General features: G+C 38.5%; 1 protein-coding gene across 1 annotated transcript; it reads right to left on the bottom strand.

Annotated features, from left to right (window-relative positions):
- Nucleotides 1-67: 67 nt before the first annotated feature.
- Nucleotides 68-17,109, bottom strand: ETFDH (electron transfer flavoprotein dehydrogenase). The gene is made up of 12 exons (XM_039699842.1): nucleotides 16,967-17,109; nucleotides 16,323-16,552; nucleotides 15,933-16,014; nucleotides 15,544-15,662; nucleotides 15,169-15,246; nucleotides 12,488-12,634; nucleotides 10,585-10,725; nucleotides 8,485-8,628; nucleotides 3,443-3,611; nucleotides 1,542-1,724; nucleotides 976-1,197; nucleotides 68-672 (listed from the first exon to the last, which is right to left on the bottom strand). The coding sequence occupies exons 2-12, from the start codon at nucleotides 16,542-16,544 to the stop codon at nucleotides 509-511; spliced, it is 1,671 nt and encodes a 556-aa protein (XP_039555776.1). The 5' UTR covers nucleotides 16,545-16,552; nucleotides 16,967-17,109; the 3' UTR covers nucleotides 68-508.
- Between the last annotated feature and the right edge of the window lie 1,811 nt (nucleotides 17,110-18,920).

The following is an 18,920-nucleotide window of genomic DNA, read 5'->3' as shown; positions in this document are numbered from 1 at the left end:
AACGGCAAAAAAAACCCCCACAACCCCAAACTGAAAATTTGATGTAAAATTTAACACTTTAAAGCAGTGACAATTTTCTAGACTGATTTATTTCCCTGACTGCCAAGTATGATTACATGTAAATCACTCCATCTAGAGAGAGAAAATACTTTTTTAAAGGTGGGTCCTAAATTATTCCACCATATGCACAATTCTGGATATGGCTCCTGCTATCACTGAACTTCAGCAGTAAATCCAAGATCCAAAGCTCTTTTGTCAGTTCTTATAAGAACTTTTGCCTGCCATACAGCTCCTGTATGAAGTGCTATTTAAATAAGGCTAAGGTTTAACCAGAAGGCACCAACTTTCTATTTAATGCAACAGTCAAATGTAAGATTCAGAATGGCACATTAGTCTCAAACTCTTTTTTAACATTTAAGTCAGTGCTGTACATTAATTACTCTGCAGCATAGAATACCCCAGCATATTTGTTGGTGATCAGAGGTCACTGAATAGATCTCCTGTTAGTTTACATTCCATTATAAGCTGGTCCTCCTCCACCTTCAGGTACTACCCAGTTAATGTTCTGACTTGGGTCTTTAATATCACATGTTTTGCAGTGGACACAGTTCTGAGCATTTATCTGCAGCCTTGACCCTTCTCCCGTTTCCAGAGGAACATACTCATAGACTCCTGCAAAGACAAAAAGGGAGCTATCACTTTGCTGAACAGCTTCCTCCTGCATGTATACTCTACTTACCAGGAAGTGTAATAAGGGAAGCATATTACTAATGTGACTTAATTCCCTTCTAGCATGTTTAACAGTTACTTCATCACAAAAGTACTGCTAACATGTTTTAAGACCTTCAGCTGAACCCCCTTTGGGGAGGAAAATTGGGACAGAATGCTTGAAGTGAGTAGGAGGCCAGGTGGACCCTTCTTACTTGAGTCTTTCATCTTGTAGAAACAGCTGACACACACATTTTTGTTACCTACCTGCTGGACAAAATCTTTGCTCTGGTCCATCGAATATGGCCAGGTTCCTGCTCACAGGGACGCTGTCATCCTTGAGAGTTAAATGAGCGGGCTGGTCATGTTCATGGTTGGTACCACTTAAAGCCACAGATGACAGGAGATCAAAGCTGATTTTTCCATCTGGCTTTGGGTATTCAATAGGGGTGCAGTCTTTGGCTGGCTTGAGCTGAGCAAAATCTGGTCCTAAATAAATTTCAGTATAGAATTACTATAATTTGTAGTTACTCAAGAACAATTTAACTAAGCTTGTTTTATCTTCCCTTGTCATCAGAATGAAGTACTTCATAAAAGGTAGCCTTTTTTTAATGAGACAAATACCTATGCCATCTTATACTAAACAATGTTTTAATGTCTTAATTTACACTGTGTCGTAGTTGATACGACAGTCTGCTTCAATGCTTTATCATCCATTTCTTTTGCACACTTTAAGGCCTCATGACTGGACCAGATGTGCACCAGGTAAAACTAAGAACAGAAAAAAACTGTTGTATAAATTGAGAATCTTCTTCAGGAGATAATGAAATTACCTGGATGTTTTAATGTCCATGGTTCCATTCCTCTCAGTAGCCAATAAAATATGCCTGTATATATCATTCCTCCATACACACCAAGTATGCTATGGCAGGATGGTCGGATGTTTCTCACTGCATACAGCTCTTTCCAGACCCAGGACTTCTTCAGGTTCTCTTCATATTCTTGCACATCAAGCCCTAAGGCAGTACATTACTTGTTAGGGACTTAGAGTACATCAAGACTATCCTTGAAATAAAAAAATAAATGCTGAATAAAAGCAACTGCTAGCAATGAAATCAGCAAAATAAGAATTTCAGAACTGTAAGCTAGGAATATACTAGACAACATGTTTCAGCCTCTTGAATCAAGAGACCTGTTTTGTTGGCAGACATGTACTGCTCCTTTGTAGCTTCTATTAAATAAGCCAGAAGCAGCATTAAATTTTCTCAAAACTCAGCAAAATATAATCAAACAGGTGGCTCCATTGGCACCTCTGTGGGAAAGCAGCTACTCACTCACTGAATCTCGAGTGCTGACCAGGACAGTCAACCTGTGATCCAATGCCAGGTTTGCAATTCTAATGTCAAGTTCTACAGCTTTTTCCAAAGAAGTGCCAAGTCTCATTTCAGTAACTAGCTATGGCCCAATGGATAATGCCAATGCTAGATAATTTCTCCCTTTGTCATCAGCACATTCATGAGATGTATTTGACTGCAAACTCTTGATTTAAACTCTTTGTATTCTTTACAAATACTAGACATTTCACACTTTAACTACACTCTGGTAGATGTGTCAAGTCAAGTAATTATCTTTAAAAATAATATTTCTTCAAATGAAACTTATTTGAGAGCCTTCCCTTCACCACTCTCCATCACTACTGCATAGGAATAAATGTTCTAAATAATCAATTTTAAGCCCTGTCCACACATGAAAAGAATGCTTCAGTTGTATTTCCCATAAAGCCCATTATCCCTGCAAAGAGAAGAAAGTGGGCTGGAGTAGTCCAGTTTTGACAAGACTGGAAAACAGCATGTAAAACCTGTCCATAATCAAACAAGAGTTGCACACTACCCACCAACAGTGTTTATAGCTTCAAATGGATTCTAAGCATTTTAGTTAGCATGTCTAGTTGAAGTTTTGATTGTTCAGCACACCTTCTGTGTATGGTGCATTGCAGCTGAATGAGGCCTGAATCCACCAGTACAGAGATTTCTAAAATAATCATCATGTGGCACCAGGTTATAGTGCCTTATCTCCAGAGTGACTGAAATTCTAATTCTTTCTCTCTCCCTACGGACTTTATTAAGATATTTAAGGGGACAACTAAGGCTTAAACAAATCACTACAAGGTGGTCAAGACCAGGTGATTACTACAATGTGCTTGTATTATGTATAAAATAGAATACACGTAGTCTCAAACTGAAACAACTAAAAGATTAAGAGACAGAATAAAGGACTGAACAAAAACAGGATCCTAACAACAGTAAGAGCAAATTTGAAAAATTTCAAGCTCTTTTGCTTACATTTAATTATTTCTTTTTTTCCCCCTCCTGTTTCAGCGGGCTTTCGGTAACACTTTCTGAATCATAAAACACTACTTTTTATTATGTTTGTAGGAATTAAACTATTCTTGTTTACTTACACAAGAAGCATAAGCTTACTTTTCAGATATTCATTAGAGCTTCTAGCTTCTAGTAGAATCAATACTTATGAGTAACAGCAAATATTATTTTTTTAATAAATAATTTGACATTATCAATAGTAAATAAACAATAAAATATATTTTAAACACATCTATTTAATGATTTATTAACATTTCCAATTAATTCATTCAGCCAGATTAATTACTGCTGTTAGCTGGTGGTGGTTCTAATTGAACACAAGGTAATTACAACTCCAAGTGCAGTGATCTTACCTATTGTCTTTGATTGGAGATTTTCATTGATTAATCGACTAAAAATGGCTTCTGAGGCCAACATGCCACTTTTCATTGCAGTATGTGTTCCTTTGATCTTGGGAACATTCAGGAGTCCAGGACTGCAACCAATTAATAATCCACCTGGGAAGGTGAGTTTGGGTATTGACTGAAGGGAAAACAGAGAGAAATGTTTTGTTCTTGTTTGTCTTTGTTCTTGTTTGTTGAAGTGAAAATATCATTCTAGAAACTAAAGTGGCATAAGGCTTGAGTGTCCTTTCCATTTTCAGACTTGGCACGTGTACTCTCTAAACATACACCAGCTACTGCACTTACTCATGGAATTTGAGCATAGTATACACATAGGAACAGACACTGTACTTGTGCTGAATACCAAAGTGACATTTTCCTTACATCCTCTCTACAGCTGCCTTATCTGCAGCAAAACTCCAGTAGTGTCACCAATTGATACGGTTTTCATCCTTCAAGCTCAAGTGAATTTTTAAAAATAAAACACCCAAACTCCCATTTGTTTCTATGATTTCCACACAGTAAGTTGTACTCACCTCACAGTGCTTTTTTCCATAAATCTTTTTCTGTGAAACTGCACAATGCTATCATGCCTGCCCCCCTCCTCCTTATTTTAGAAGTTGCTCACAGCCAGCAAATATATTTTGGTGCAAAATCAAAATCACCATCTTACTCCCATTCTGTAAGCATAATGTCATAGAGTATGGTCAAATCACAAACCTAACACAGCCAAGATGATTTGCAAATATCAGGTCAATAGTATTAATATACTACGTTATACACCTATATTAACTAAGGGATACCTCAACTACCAAGGTGATTACGATTTTACACTGGAAACAGCTTCAAAATGCAGACTGACTGCAGAACTTTGAGCAGAAAGCTCTGATGAAAGCCTAAGTCACAAATTGCTGAAGGTTAAGTTTTGAACATACCCCTCCTCCAAAAGTCTTCGGTGCTGAGCAGCACATCTTAATCTAGCATCCTACTTTTATTAAAACTGTCTGAAAGAATTAATTTTGCAGTAACCTAAATACTAAAGAAGTAGTTGAATTTAATGAAGAATGTCCAGAAAATTTATCCCTTGGAATTTAGGGCAACCCAAACCAAAAGTTTTGTTTCTTCTGCTTGTTCAATTGTTACCTCTTTACTAGTCACGCAGGACTGCTTACTCTTGTATAGTCATATAGCAATCACTACAAAAGGTTAAATTACACAGCATTTCCTCTGTGTTTTGTGCAGTTTGTTTAATCAGAGACATAGTGATTTGGTTCACAGGAAAGGTAGTTCAGGCTGAAAACAGAACTACAACTTACTTTTCTGGGAAAAGAAATTCTATGTTCAGCTACATATCACTATTTCAAAGGGATTAAGTATGTGGGATGTTCTCTCTTTTCTCAGAAAACAGCCCTTCTATGTTATCTATTAGGATTCAATGGTGCAACATAAGCATAGGAAGACTTCTTGACTAACTCTGAATTGCATAGAAAGATGGTGATCAAGTACTTTTCTTCTGCCAACACTGTTTCACAGTAATATACACAGTGACCCACCATACTGCTAAAGAATAGATGAGATTAAAGATGAGTCATGTAACACAGAAGATAGCACATACTGCAGCTTTGGTAGTAATTCTCATTATCAGTACTATGGCACTTGGTGCCTGCTTTCACAGTCAGTGGAAGAAACACATCATGCCCCTGAGATACAGACACAAAACAAGACTGCTTTAGAGAAGTCTCACAGAGTCTTTCCTGCTGGCAGACAGGAAACCTCATGTTCTTCCTCCCCTTAGCTCCAGACCAGGGTTAAAATCTGTTAAGTGAGTCTAATATTTGACACTTAAATGGGTTTTCAGGTTTTCTCCCCGATATTCATAGCATACACTGCTCAAGAACTGCAAGACCTTTTTCTCCACAAATCTCTTAAACCTTTCAAAAGTTTTTGATAAAATAAAGACAAAATAGAGGTGCATGGGAATTTAGATGCTTTGTTTTGCAATTTTAATAAAGATAATAAATAGTAGCTACAGAGATTAAGTTACTAAACTCTGATCCTTCCTTCCATATACATTAAAAAACACGTGCCCTTTCTCTCCCCCTTCACTCTGTGCTAAAGATTGAAGATCATGGTCATTAGGTTACCTATAACAAAAAACCTGAAGTTGATGGTAATTCTATACACCTATTTGATGCAATTCTGTTACCAAAATCAAAAACTGGAGCTATGGAATGACTTACATAAGAAAATATTCCTGGACTACAGTGATACAAATGAGTCAGACTGCTACAGTTATTAATCAATGCAACACATGCAAAAGAAGAGCTAATCTTAAAACTCTTCCTAAGTGAATCATCAATAAAGCTTTTTTTTTACTGAAGCCATGTATTAAAAAAGTCTTTTAGAAGAGTAACTTCATGATCACCCAATCAAATCTATCTACAGGAAATTAAAAAAAAACAACACCAAAAAAACCACCAAAGCAAAACACGCTTTTATATTAGGAACAATAGAAAGTAAGGGACATATTGGTTTAAATCCAGCAAAGATGTCCAAAGATGAGGCAGAGATGTGCAAGATCTGTAGTTCTACTGTGTAACTTAACACAATGCCTGTGAGTGACTTAAAAAATACTGTATTCTTTCAGCTATAGGTTTTGAGTATAAGGAGGGTGCAACTAAAGTCACACTCTGGCTACTTCACCAAAGCCAGAAATTCAATGACTATGTGTGATAGAGAAACCATTGCACAGTGGAAAAAGAAGTCCCTCTTGCATAAAAGCCTAGATGAAAACATCTTCGTATTTTCCATGGTATCTGTGCTAATAATGGAGTGGCAATGGTTTTTGAAATAAGCCAGTAACACAGCTGTGCTACAATGTGATATGACATATTTCCACTGCAGACTGGACAAAATCAACGCTCAGACTGATTAATTGTATAGCACGGGTGTAATCAAGAAGTTGCTACCTGAACTCACATGACTCACTGCCAGGAATGCACACTGGGGTCAAAGCCTAACTGCACATGACACTGACAAGAGTGAAGCTGTGATGAAATTCTGCTTGTATTGCAAGAACCCCGTGAAGCCACGTTTATACTTTAAGAAGAGGTTCAAAAAGAAAAAGCAATGTAGTCAAGAGGGCAGAGTGGCATGGCCCCACATTCAGGCTGTACGTCATGGACACTCAGGCTAGTTTTAAGGTCCAAACTGAAAGTAGCATCTGGAAGATGGATTTGGGAGTACAGAACATACTGCCACACCTTTTGTTTCAAGATGAGAAGCTAACAGGTTGAATGTACTTTAAAACTGTTAAGTATAAACTCCAGACCATTTTTTTCCAGCCCTTTCAACTGACCTTAGTCAGAAAGGTCAGTATTTAAAGGGAAATTTATTAATCAGAAAGTCTTGATGAATACATATTCAAAATTTTACCTTTTGCACTACTGAAGTTAACAAAATGACCAAAGTGTTCCATCTCCCAAGAAAGCAGAAATTCAAAGTTCGGCATGAAAGAAACTCAAGGTACTCATACTTGAAGATGTAAAGATTTACCTGCCAAACTACATTACAATTTCAGCACCCTCAGTGACTTAAGGCTCAAGCACTGAAAAGGAGTTGTTTTTGCTGGGATAAATAAATAATTTGGAAGACCCCACAGGAGCAGATTAGTGGTACTACCCTGTCTTCCCCGAGATTCCACAAAAGATTGTCTGTGGCTTCTTTACTGCTGAACTTTCTTGACTGCAATATAAATTCCACTTTACTGGCTGCTCATAGCTTGGACAAAAACTCTGCTGGGTAAAAACCCTGGATGTCTGGGCTCAGACAATGTTGTTGAGTGGAGTTACATCCAGTTGGCAGTCACTAGTGGGGCTCCCCAGGGCTCAGTACTGGGGCCAGACCTGGCTAATATTTTTATCAATGTCCTGGACAAGGGGCTTGAGTGAACCCTCAGTCTGCAGGCAGCACAAAGATGAGTGGGGATGTTGATCTGCTGCAGAGGGATCTGGACAGGATGGATCTATGGACCAAGGCTGATCAAACTGACATCCAGTAAGGCAAAGTGCTGTGTCCTGTCCTTGGGTTACAATAGCCCCATGCAGTGCCTTAGGCTTGGGGCAGAGTGACTGGAAAACTGCCCAGCAAAAAGGACACGGGCGTCCTGCCAACTGAACATGAGCATGTGCCCAGGTAGCCAAGAAGGCCAGTGGCATCCTAGCTTGGATCACAAATAGTATGGCCAGCAGGACCAGGGCAGTGATTACTCCCCTGTAGTCAGCAATGGTGATGCTCCATCTTGAATCCTTTGTCCAGTTTTGGGCCCCTCACAAGAAACTGAAATGCTGGAGTGTGTATCTAGAGAAGGGCAATGGAGTTTACGAAGGTCCTGGAGCTCAGACCTTAAGAGGAGGAACTGAGGAAGCTGTGAGTGTTTAACCTGGAGAAAAGGAGGCTCAGGGGGTACCTTATTGCTCTCTACAACCACCTGAAAAGAGGGTGCACTGAGGTGAGGGTCAGTCTCTTCTCCCAAGTAACAAGTGACAGGAAGAGAGGAAAGGAGCTCAAGTTGTGCCAGAGGAGGTTTAGACTGGATATTAGGAAAAATATCTTCACAGGAAGGGTTGTCAAGCACTTGCACAAGCTGCACAGTGAAGTGGTTGAGTTGCCATGCCTGGATAAGACATATAGATGTGGCACTTAGGGGCATGGCTTAGTGGCAGACTTGGCAGCAGACTTGGCAGTGGCGGACTAAATGATGTAAATGGTCTTTTCCAATCTAAATGTTTCTATGATTCTGTACTTAATTTAGAAAGTAAAGTGAGTATGTCAGAAGATTTTCAGTAAGACAGAGCCTTAAGACTAGCAAATCTCAGCAGCCAGTGCCCAGCAAGACAAGAAGGTTTTTCTGTCCAGCAAAACATTTGCTATAGCATGCAACCCAAATCTACAGCACTAAATATATGGCTATAGAGAACTCAAAGATAAAAAACTTTGTGAAAAAAAATTACCTGGATACCACCTTCATTTAATGCTCTGGCACCGTAGGCAATCCTTGTTCCACCTTCCAAAGTAGGCTGTACACTAGGATGGTGCTTCCACCTCTGAAATTCCCTAAATGGATTCAAATAGGGATTTTGATAATCTAAACCAACCTTAAAAAAAGAAAAAAATTCACATTAATAAGGTATGAAATTTCAACAAAAAACTGAAATTAAAGCAATTGCATATTACCATATCAAGTCTTTAAATCTATTTTATACTAAAGCAACCTCAGGATCTTTCTGCTTAAAACTACTGCCAAAAATGTATTTTATTAATGGTACAGCAAGAGCAAATCCGAAAATTTGCTGCTACAAGTCTGCTCTTGTACCCACCTGAAATATGGAAAATATTTCATTGCATTGTAACCTCCTTTGAGCTGTCTTTGGTATAAAAAGGATTAAATTAAGCATGATTTAATGGGTGGGATAAACAGCAAAACTTGTTTTAAATTTGCATTTCATACATCTGCCCAAAAAAAGCTGAAAAAAGAGGTAAACAGTTATTTTTTGATTGTTAGGTCCTTGTGCTCTCATACTTGAAACAGTTATTCAAATTGTTTAGTAGTCAATTATAATTTCCAATTAGGTGAGCCATTGTAATAAAGCACAGGGGAGCAATGGTGAAAGCAGAAAATGGGATAAAATAGATTGCCAGTGGGCTGGATGCCCAGGATTTCTACACATTTGAGAATTTGACCAAATATATACTCTGCATTTCCCATCTTTAAGATACTCTTAAAAAGAATTCTCTTGCTGGATTTTTCTCTTTTGAGAAAGGGATTATTTCTGGTTCCTGTGAGCTTTATCGGAGATAAGTAACAAAATACATAATGAGTCAGCAGCAATCAAGACTTTGGTATCTGTGGCAGCTCACTACTTTTAGAGCAGTGCTTGCATCTGTGTTGCTGACAAGACAAAATTAATGAACAAGTTCCAAAATAAGGGTAAAATAACCCTACTACAAGAATCATCTCAGACTGAAATAGGTATAAAGCTCAAAGACAAAAAAGTGATTGTGTGTTCACACAGAAGTTGATTTTTTCCTCTCTGAAGAGAATATGAACATTACTGATTACCTCCCATTCTCTGTGAGAATGAGACCTCTCAGCCCTTCTAAAATCAAACAGAATTTGAGTATCCACTGTACTTATTAACTCCAATATTGGAAATCTGTACAGGACAAGTACGTGTGTCTGAGAAAGTTAATGAGTTGTTTTTTCAATGCTTGTTACAAAACAGACAAAACCAGAATTTTTCCACACACTCTATAATTCTTCTGAAATCTAGGAGAAAGAAGTGTCATCTCAGTCCTATGCTGATGAAAGTCCAATTTGTATGCTTGACTCTTACAACGTTTGTGTTGAAGCATGTGCACAGGGTAAATAGTGAATGTTTCATTTTTTTGGACTGTAGGTGATAGAGAATATTTCCAATCCTTGCTCCTCGTATCACCTGGCTGCCAGAATGACACCAGACTATCTCTAGAGATCTCACTGCTTCTGATGAAGTGGCAATCAGCAGGAAGAAGCTGCCTGCCCAATTCAGAAAGGCAGCTGCTAAAGAGGGCAACACCAACAGGGGTGGAGAATACCAAAAACAAAGTGAAGAGCTCAGAAATTAAAGGGACCTTGCTAGGAGCGTTGCAGTGAGAAATTTGGGACAAATTTAGATATTTCTCCCAAAAAGTGGAGTTACACACAAGGCTGACACATGAATTAGGAAATGGAACTGTACAAAGTGCATGTGATTTAGATTTCCTAATACAAGAATTTTTTGAGCACAGTTTTGATTAGTCATTTGGTTTTGCCATTACCAAAATTTGCTTGTTTTGCAAAGAAATTATGAGTAAGTTTTCTAGTTGGTCTCAATAAAAAACATTGGATTAAAGACAGATTAATATGAAAAATTAGCCTTCCCTAGTATGGGCATAAGCACACTTAAGATTGAGAAAGGACTAAATTTGGCCTGTTCCTATTCTTGTATTTACATTTTCTCATTAAAGCAGAGCAAAGAAAGTGCATAAATGATCAAACAACATGTAAGAATGAAAAAACTAATGTCACTTACCACAAATCCAAGAGCAACTAAAGGCTCACGCTCATTTAAGTGATAAAGAAAGGATCCTCCATAAGTATGTCTGTCTAATGGCCAGCCTACAGTATGTTCCACTCTTCCTGGTTTCCATTTTGATTTATCAATAGTCCATAACTGAAATGAGAATGACCAAAAAATTACTTCAGATTGCAAAGAAATGGCCTTTCAATAATATATTAAAAGACAAACACATAATTACATATAGGAGAAACTTAATTTACTCCAATGAGCAATGCAAAAATTCATACAGCAAAATACCTACTGTTCAGTATAGTTTTTTGGATTACCATTTAAGGTTTTCCCAATACCTCTCTTAAAATGTTGTGTATCAGAAAATGTGATTGAGACCGCAGTACTACACCCAAAATTTTCACTCAACCACAAAATTCCTAATATTTGACAGAAATTCCTAATATTTGACAGATACTTCTGCCACACAATGCAATGCTTATGTTGACTTTTTTCATTGAAAGTATTATTTTTTCATACAATTCTATGAATTATCTTCTGAGTTTTTCAAGGTCAGGACAAAGCAATATGCCTGAGTTGATCTAAATATTTTCTGTCAAACAAATTGTCCCATCTCTGCTGCCTTCTATACATTTCCAGTGCTCCACTGACCCACGGTGAACTCAGAGAAGCATTTTCATGTTTTCAGGAGTGAGTCCATTTTCTGCTCATTTCACAAAACATCTTTGCACCATGCCAGGCACAGTCTAATGACAGGAGGGCAGCTGAGCACCATAGATCAGCTCAAGCATTGAGGTCACATCTACAGTAATGTTCCAGTTTAGATTAAAGAGTACATTTTTGAGCGGGACTTCTGATTCCTCCCACTTACTGTGGTTTGACTCACATCATACAGCAGCCAAGGCATGAACTGAATTCCTTCAATGTGAAATTAAAAGACAGGGTCCTAAAAGTCCATCTAAAACATTCCAGTCATGAAAGGGCACTCAGTCCACAGGACTAGATCACAGCTAGTCCAAAGTAAAAATAAACCTGAGGCCTGCATAGTACGGATAACAGCTCATCAGCACCAACCACTTCAGATCCACTCCTACTGGATGGACTGCACTATTTGTTAAAGCAGACAGTCTCATCTGGAAGTAAGGGAACTCTAGAAGAAAACCCTTCTTTAACGACAATTTCAGTATTAGACACTGTAACTAAGATTATGTCTTATTTACAAAATGGTTATTCTCTACAGAGTGTAAACTAATCATTTAACAAATATTTTATAGCTATAAGCACATACTAAAATAATTCTGTTATAGTCAAAATTCTGAACATATTCTAAAATAATACAGCTCATTTTCATGAGTGATATTTCCTGAGTATAGAATATTTTAAAAAGGAAACCTCATTCCTATCCCAATTTTATATGCCCAGTGAAGGGAGGTTTTTATTAAAGAAAGGCTCATCCAGAAGGTGCTTCAGAGACCACGACTCATCATCTGAAACAGGTCTCCCCTCTCCCTTTCACTAACATACAGAAAGCCCATAGAAAGTATTTTCTTCCTTCCTCATGTACTAAAGCCCCCCAAAATTAGGCAGCACAAATTCCACCCTTATTTAGCAGATATATGGAAAACAGATATCACAAACCTGTAATTTGAAAATGTTAACAGAGCAGGTTCACAGGTACCTCTAATTATAACAGATACAAGAGAAGCAGCAGCTGAAGTGGAACAGTCATGACATTCAGGGAGCATCTGCTCTGATGAGCTACAGAACAGCAAAGATTCTGAAGTCTCAAAGTGTAACTCAAATTCTTGAATTCTTATGTCATAGAAAAATTAGCTAGAAAGCAAACAGAATCTACCTTAAAATCTTATGGTATTTTCTTTAATTGTTAAAATTATGCAATTGGTACCTCTTTCAATCCAATGCCATAGCTCTGGGGTTGACAATTCTCCCTTAGATTGTATTTTTTGTACAGCTGTTTGGCTAGATGTCCATGACAACCTTCAGCAAAGACTGTGACTTTAGCATGGAGTTCCAAGCCTCTTTCAAAAGTAGCCTGCAAAAGTACAGCATTTCACCAGCAGTTAGGTCTGTGCCACACCAAACTCACAGCAAGAAAATGGAGAGTAATAAAGTGATTTTACACTACTTGGTAACACAGCTCAGAACCTACAGACCATTGCAAATTATAGTTCAGTTGTCTTTTCCACCTAACAATGATGCACCCCTGGCAAGTCCTGGAAGGGGGATTCCAGTAGAGCAGCCCCACAGTGAATGGCTATTCGTCACTGACAGAGAGAATCTTTCCAGATTAGAGGATACCTATATCAAATCTGCTCATTCACAAGGTACAAAGGAACCCTGACAGACAAAGAAACTTTATGGGTTTTTTTGTTAATTTTTGCTCATGAAGTCACATTACAATAAAACATTGTGTGTGTCCCATAGACTAGACAGAACTACACACATGACATAGCCTAGACAGAACTACCATATCTGAAAAACCTGAACCACCCCTGCTCCCAAAAGGACCCACTACTTCAGAATAATGACATTACTCCAATCTGACGTTTTAAAACATACAATAAAATCAAACTAAATAAAACACAATTATAAAAAAATTCTCATTAAAAATTCCAACAAGGATTGAGAACCAGGTAAGGGGAATAGGCATACTGCTGTATGAGTACATCACCTGCATCTGTGAGTGTACTGGACAAGAATATAGATTATGTTTGCAAATTTTTTATAATGAAAAAAAGCTTGATTTCAGTCAGAAAGTTTGATGTTGAAAAAGACAAGGAAAACAGTTTTGGATGAACTTCCAAAGCAGTAAACCATCTCAAGCCAGCACAGGCTCAAAAGAAGCTTACTGCTATGGTTTTTAATTGTCTCTCAGGTGCAATCTGCTTGTAACTTACAAATGAAAACGTTCTCTCTAGTTGAGAATTACATTTAAACAGGAGTCATGGGATTTTGTGAAATTTTTTGTACTCTTTGAATTTCTAATTGTCAATGTGAACATGAATTAATTTTACAAAATACTAAACAAGAGTTACCTCTTGAATATACAGTGTCCACTTTGAAGTAGCTTTATATAAAACAAATTAACTACATCTCCACATTGTAAATATTAGAAATTTATTAATCTGAAACATTTCAGTAATGTGACAGAGCTATATTTCATAATAAACAACCTTCCCCCATATCTACACAAGAATCAATGTGCAACTTGCCACAATGTTTTTTTACCACTGTCATTTTTATTTGCTTGGTGCTGACTGCAAGGTGAAAATCTATTCATTAACCACAGTCTATTTGATTAGGCTCTGTATAAACACATTGAAGATACTCTTGCCTTGGAGGTTATACAAACTACACCTATTTACCTGAGCCTTTATGCACTGGAGGCAATACCAACTGACAAAACTGACAGCTAAAAAATCTGAATTCGTGAGTGACAGTGCATTAAAAAAAGCTGCAGTAGAAGCACACTCATTAGGCACATAAAAGAAGTTGAGAGACACGTTCTCCCAGAACAAATGGGGAAAAAAAAGAAACTATGTTTTGAGGATGTTAAGAAATACACCTAAAATTGTTCCTTCCCATCTTAAAACAAACCCAAACTCCCAGTGAAGCTGCACACATTACTTGTGCCACCTTCTGGACAAAGCATGCACTGGAAAACGAGAGTGTGTCTGTCTCCTACAGCAGATAAACAATATTACACTGGAAAAATACATTACTCTTCCACTAGCTATATTATCTCAAAACAAAAAAGTCTTTTGTTCTCACTCCCTGCCTTAAATGGGTAAAAATAGCCCACACTTTATGTGAAAGTGAATACCTCTTTGAAACTCTAGGAAACTAGAATAAAACTTTATAAAAAAAGGAAAGTAAATGTTAATGTTGTACTCCTAATTCATGCAGTCAAATAATTCTGTGTGAAAGTTGCTCCAAGTAACTCTGAGGTGCCACATCCTCCCAACATATTTTACAGGGAAACAGCACACTTAGGGCAGGTTCTGGGTTCCACTGAACAAAACAAAAATCCAAGTCTGACACTTAGGGCAGATTACTGCATCCTTTTGGACGCAGAAACGCGACCAACCAGCATACAGGTATAAAGACTCAGTGTGTACCTTGCCCCAACAAGGCAGACAGACTACCAGCAAGTGCAGCTGTGGCTGTAAATATGAAGGAAACCAAACCAGTCAGAAGCACACACTCTTACATGTTGCTAGTTACCAGATGGATTAAAGCTTTCTATTTCACCTTTGAACCTTTTTTCCCAGGAGTTGCTGGAGTTCTTTCCCTTGTTTCCAGATTTCACATATGCCAAAACACGCTTACATAATCTCCTCCAAGACAACTTTTATGAAAAGGCTTTGTCTACTAATCTCAGAAGAATTTTACAATGTTCTGAGACAAGAACTTTCACAGGCAATCAATCCAATTAAAGAGAGGGAAGACAGGTATTGAATTTTACAACTTTTCTTATGCTGCAGCAAGACTACTGATGGCAGTAGAAGCAGATGTATCACAACTTCCATAATTAGACCCCTAGTTATGGGGAAGATAGATACTCACTTTAGGTGCTCCATCCTTCTGAATGCCTACATCATTCGTTGCTATCCCTTTCACACTACCATCTTCATGAAAAAGTACCTTTGGAAATATTTAAACAAACAAAAAATGTTGTAATGAAACTGAATCTATTAATTAAGAGTTCTAAAGCAGAACTTCTAAGCACTATTACTTAAATGGTCAAACATGAAGATTATGTATTTATTCATGTACTGTATGCACTTTGCTGGATCTGAGCCAGGGAATTTAGACAGAGAAACACAGTTTTCACAATACATATCGGTTAAAAGGAATGTTGCACATGTACAAATGATCATGACTGCACTGAAGGGGGTTCCAAAGCCACTTTTCATAAACACACACTGATGTCATTAGTACCTCAGCTGCTGCATAGCCTGGATATATCTCAACACCCAAAGCTTCGGCTTGTTCACCTAGCCAACTCACAAGGTGGCCCAGACGTACTATGTAATTTCCATGATTAACCATCGGAAGCCCTAGGCAAAAAAAGACACACACACATATAACACATCAGACAATGAGCAAAATAACCAAAGCTGTATACAGCAGGTGTCACACCTACAGCTACTACCTTCCAGGTAATCTAATGTGTTATTTGAGCCATCATCCATGCAAATGTATCACTGTAACCTATTACATTCTACATACGCTTGCTGCACTATACTGAATCAAACTTCTTTTGATTCATGGAGAAGTTCAAAAAGACACAGAGGAAGCTGACTCTATTCTCCTTCACTAAACTTTACCTGGAAGTATTGGCACTGGAATTCTAGATGTCTCTGTTAAAATTCCAAACTTGTCTTCAGTTACAGGAGTATTAAGTGGAGCCTACAAAATACAAAATAGAAGTAGAGAGTTATGTTTTCTCAGCCAATCCAAAAGAAACAACAAAATCAAACAATCAAACTGGCAGTCAAGTACAGGTTTAGTATAGCACTTCTTTAGGAAGGTATTGCAAGAGGGAAGATAAGGTACTTTATGAGGCAGAAAAATTGTTTGATTGTATGATTGTTTTGTTCCATCAATGTATTTTAAAAAAGGTACTAATTATTAATGCTACCAGGTACTAACTCATACCAGAATGAGTCAGATAGGAACTCAGTAATGAACTTTGGTGTTTACATGCTCATACATACCCCTCGCTCTTTCCAGTCTGGAAAGAGTTCTTCTAAGGACCTTGGCTCAATACAAGCACCAGACAATGTGTGTGCACCAATCTGAGAAGCCTTTTCCACCAGACAAACACGCACTTCTCTGCTGTGCTCAGCAGCCAACTGCTTGAGTCGAATGGCTGCAGAAAGGCCTGCAGGGCCTGCTCCAACAACAACAACATCAGCTTCCTCTGCAAATCTTTCCATGTTTACCCCTGCAATAGAAAAAAATGATAATAACATAAGCCAATCCGCAATCTCCTCCAACCTCTCTCTCACTAATCCTAAACCCTCATGGTAAGAACAACTGAAAAAAACCAAGCACAGATACATACTGAACAGAACTAAATCTTGTTGTGATAATCACTAAACCAAAAGCTGCTTGTATATTTTCTTTGTGAAAACAAGCATAAAGTCACTTCTGATACTATTTTATAGCATTAAAGACATTCGTGAGATAGCAAGCAAAAATTTCCTTTGCAATATTAGTACTGTATTTAAGTGTAGAGAATTTCCATAAAGAGAAAAAAACAGCAACACATTTTACTGTCTTTAAGACTCAGCAATGACAATCATAATAACAATGACAATAATAATAAAGCAGCTTTTAAAGAATGCAATGTTTTTACCTTCCCATCGTTTGTCTTTGTCCCGAGGATGAATTGTGTAGTGTGTAGTTATGCGAGGCACAGCGGCAGTAGAGGCACATCGTGAGACACGCAGCAAGAGAGGGCAATCTTTCTTTAACAACTTCAGAGCGTGAAAGCACTGACGTGCTGCAAAAACCAGAACCAACTTTGTCAAATCAGTACTTTTCCCAATTTTTCCAAAGTTTCAGAGATGCAAGTAGCACAACAAATAGGACAGCTTCCCCCTCCCAAAGGCTACCAGGTGATGTGAAGATGAGGAACCATAAACAAAGATTTTTACATTTTCAAGTTAGGAGGATGCTATGTAATTTTTTATCAGGAGAAAGAAAAAAAGAAGCCTCCCCTTTAAGCATTCTTTACTAGTACACAGGCCAGCCATGCACAGCTGACATAGGATAATATGTGTATACACAAGTGCCAAACACATTTTAAGTTCTGATTTAATTTTGAACTTCAAAAGGTTTATTTCAAACTGGATTAAAAGTGACCAAACAATGATAGAAACAGGACATACAAGTTTAGCTCTGACATCTCAACACATGTTGAGACACACAGCTTGGGTTACTAATACTAGGCAGTTTCAGCTAAAGCATATGCCACAGTCTGCAGCAGAAGCACAGTCTTGAATTCAAGTGTGCTTAGCCAAAGCTAGGAACAGTAGATACAGGTAACCATTACCTTTGCTGCAGATACAGTAACTGTTGTGAAAACAAATTAGAATTTCTGTGTAAGCAAATGGATGGAAAATTAAGTCTCAAATTATCCAATCAGGACTCTTTTCAGAGGGCTATTACATGTCACAGTGTTCCTCTTTTAGAAACAAATAATAAATGTGTGTGATTTCCAATAAAAAACTCTAGAACAGTTAGTATGAAAACTAGTTACAGTTAAAAGATCTGTGAACTAATGCACCTTGGCTAATAATTTTCTTTCCTTAAAAAAATTCTCTATTTTCAGGGATAAAGAAGAAGAACACCGTATTTAAAGTGGAGTATTTCTGTAAAACTACGTAAGTAAAATCACCAGCATACTACGATTGAAACTTTTGGTTGAGAATGGCTACCCTTGAAGAAGGCCAGCGCAAGCATCCTGTGTCATAACCCTGCCTGGTGACAGTAAGGACAGAGGTCTCTATATGCAAGGTAGCAGGTATTATTATTATCCATGTTGGTTCCTTAACAGGTATTCTGTACCTAACCAACATAATGTAAAAGCTATTATCATTCCACCTCATGATTCTTAGTTATTCTTTATGTGCAACCAGGCAGGATCTGAGAACAAGTACTCTATAAGGTTGATAACATCTACACACACACATATTTTATATATATAAAGTTATATATGCTTAACTTTCAGGACTTTTTTTATTTGACCATCACTGATGGTACTAAGAATCACACACCATATAAAAAAAATCATTTAATTTGCGGATATGCAAGAGAAGTGAAGCTGTGTTCCGAACACCTCTGATAACAACAGAGCTGGGTGCAAACGCAGGACGGGCGGACTCTCGCCCAGCGGGCGCACAGTGCCTGGGCCACGACGCTGTGGAGAGCTCAGGGACTCGGAAAGCGACGGGAAACGCCGGCAGGAGCCAGGCGGGCCCAAGGAGAAACTTTGCGGCAGTTCTTCAGTAACAGCTGTCGGGATGCTGTCTCCACAGCTACCTCCCAAGGGCACTCGCTCCGCTGCTTTATTTCACCCTTTAGAGCAGGTGACACCCAGCGTCGCCCAAAGATCCCGCCCATCTCTTCAGGCACCCCGCAGCAGGTGAACGGCCCAGGCCATACCGCGGAGCCGGGGCAGCGCTCACGCACAGCGCTGTCCCGCCGCCCTCGGGGCAGGGGGGGCCACGGGGTCCCGCCCGCCGGCCCCGCTGCGGCCCCGCGCCCGCCCGGACACCGGCGCGACCCAGCCGCGACCTTTGCTCCGC

Source organism: Passer montanus, unplaced genomic scaffold, assembly GCF_014805655.1.
Source record: "Passer montanus isolate IOZ18808 unplaced genomic scaffold, ASM1480565v1 scaffold14, whole genome shotgun sequence".
Classification (NCBI taxonomy): Eukaryota; Metazoa; Chordata; class Aves; order Passeriformes; family Passeridae; genus Passer; species Passer montanus.
Note: the sequence above shows the minus strand (reverse complement) of the source record. Positions and strands in the feature narration are given on the sequence as shown.